Consider the following 2000-nt stretch of genomic DNA (forward strand, 5'->3'; position numbering starts at 1 on the left):
CCTGCGCAGCGGACTGCCATGCAGGTATTGAATGGGCCGTTTTAGCCACCACCTCTTGTTGGCTCCATCGTTTTCGTTCAGTGACTTCAACTTTGGTCAGGTGTCAACGTCATACGCGCAAAAATAAAGGAAAAATATTTATTTTTTCAGAAAATATTATTTTTTCAAAATGGAAATTCTTCCATGACCCAAGACTACTTTACAAAACTTTTACTATGTAGGGCATTGACTTACAATAAAGTCAATGATGTAGGGTTTACGTGTGCTTGTTGCCAGCACCAATAAACAAAAAAAAAACCTGTGGCCTTGGCGTGTGCGGCCAAGTTTGTGAGTGCGGCGGCCGGCGAAATTTTATCGGCGGCGCAGCGAGTTGAGACTTGTTTTCGGGGATTGTTTGTATCAGTCGATCGGGTCGTCAGTTTTGGTCAGTTTCGTGGCCGTTGTATAACTAATCATAAATTTTGCACATTATCGTTTGTTGTTATTAAGTTTCATATATAAAAATGACAGATTTACCTTTTCAAGTCGAATATGCGAAGTCGGGAAGAGCGTCATGTAAAGGTTGTAAGCAGAAGATCGACCAAGGTGTACTCAGACTTGCCATAATGGTTCAGGTGAGTATAAAATGAAAAGCTATTTAAAATTAAGTAAATGTTTACTTAATGTTTGTATAATTTCTTTTGGAAAATGATACTAGACTTGCTAGATGATAAGTAAAGGTTCTTCCATAAATTGCGAAAAATTCATCTGGAATCACAGCTAAATAAAAATATTATACAGACGTAGTGGTACCGACCGTTAAAATCTATGCTGATTTGCTACTCAAGGTCGTAAGTAACATGTATGGGAGCTCGCTTGACCGAATGATGGTCAAATATTAATAAGTATAATAAATTATGGAATGGATGATCCGATCTTTCTTAAATGTGGTAGATTTGTGCCTGTTCTGCTCAGGAGCGATTCCAATTTGTTCATTTGGACAAATGATAGAATTCAGTCGTTTAGTTCCTTTTATGCTTGTATAGTTCATGAACTACAAACTATTGGGAATTTATTACCAACACTGACTGACATGAACTAGTTCATCTTGCAAGGTCTTATCATTTCTTTGGTCTTTTTAGTTCAATACAAACTAGCAACTGTCTGTGTTGATAGTTCACCTATCTTTTATTCAGTAGGAATGGAGTGAGTGGGGCAATTAGTGATCTTTCACCACTTTTAGTACAAGTTCGAGCCAATTCATTTTAAGTGTAATATATATCTACAATATGTAAGCTTTTAAAAAAAGTAAGTGTTCATATTATTTGGTAGGTATCTGTATGTATAATATCAACCTACGTGTATTTGAAATCATTGTAAATATTGATTTTAAACTCATCATTCTAACTAAAATATATATTATTATATATGTTTTGTAAAAAAAGAACATTTAGTTAATTCTAACAATGAGTCTAAGGGTCGTATTCTAGAACTCTACTCAATGCTCAAGGCAGGATTTGAGTATGGTTTAAAGCACTCGAAATCATACTCAAATCCCTGCCATTAGGGCCGTATTTCCAGTGCATGAAATCATACTCAGATCCTGACTTGAGCATTGAGCAGGTCAGGACTTGAGTATGATTCAAAGCACTATAAATCATACTCAAGTCCTTGCCATTAGGGTCGTATTTCCAGAGCTTGAAATCATACTCAAGTCTGCTCAAATCCTGACTTGAGCATTGAGCAGAGTTCTGGAATACGACCCTTAAACCTGTAAAGTATGAAGGAAAATGAAATAGTACCAATTCCATTCAAATTCTATTTTTAAATATTTAGTACAGTGTACTATTGACCTCATAATTCTAGAAGCTGGTAATAGTTGATATGAATAAATTTAGATAATTTGGAGAGTTTGGTCAATGTCCGTGCAAAGACAAGACGAACTAATGAACTAAGAATATATATATATATATGTACAGGGTTACAGGAAAAGTCGTGCTAGATCCGTTAAGGGCGTGGAG

The 2000-nt window shown here is 35.6% G+C and overlaps 1 protein-coding gene across 1 annotated transcript in view; it reads left to right on the top strand.

Annotated features, from left to right (window-relative positions):
- The first annotated feature begins 605 nt into the window (after window positions 1–605).
- The window catches only part of LOC113236682 (poly [ADP-ribose] polymerase), a 24608-nt gene continuing 23213 nt past the window's right edge, over window positions 606–2000 (top strand). The window contains exon 1 of the mRNA XM_026472842.1: window positions 606–614. Within this exon, the coding sequence (XP_026328627.1) occupies window positions 606–614 (9 nt within the window). The remainder of the gene's footprint in view (window positions 615–2000) is intronic.

The sequence above is a fragment of the Hyposmocoma kahamanoa genome, unplaced genomic scaffold (genome assembly GCF_003589595.1).
Source record: "Hyposmocoma kahamanoa isolate Upper Pololo Valley unplaced genomic scaffold, ASM358959v1 92, whole genome shotgun sequence".
Taxonomy (NCBI): domain Eukaryota; kingdom Metazoa; phylum Arthropoda; class Insecta; order Lepidoptera; family Cosmopterigidae; genus Hyposmocoma; species Hyposmocoma kahamanoa.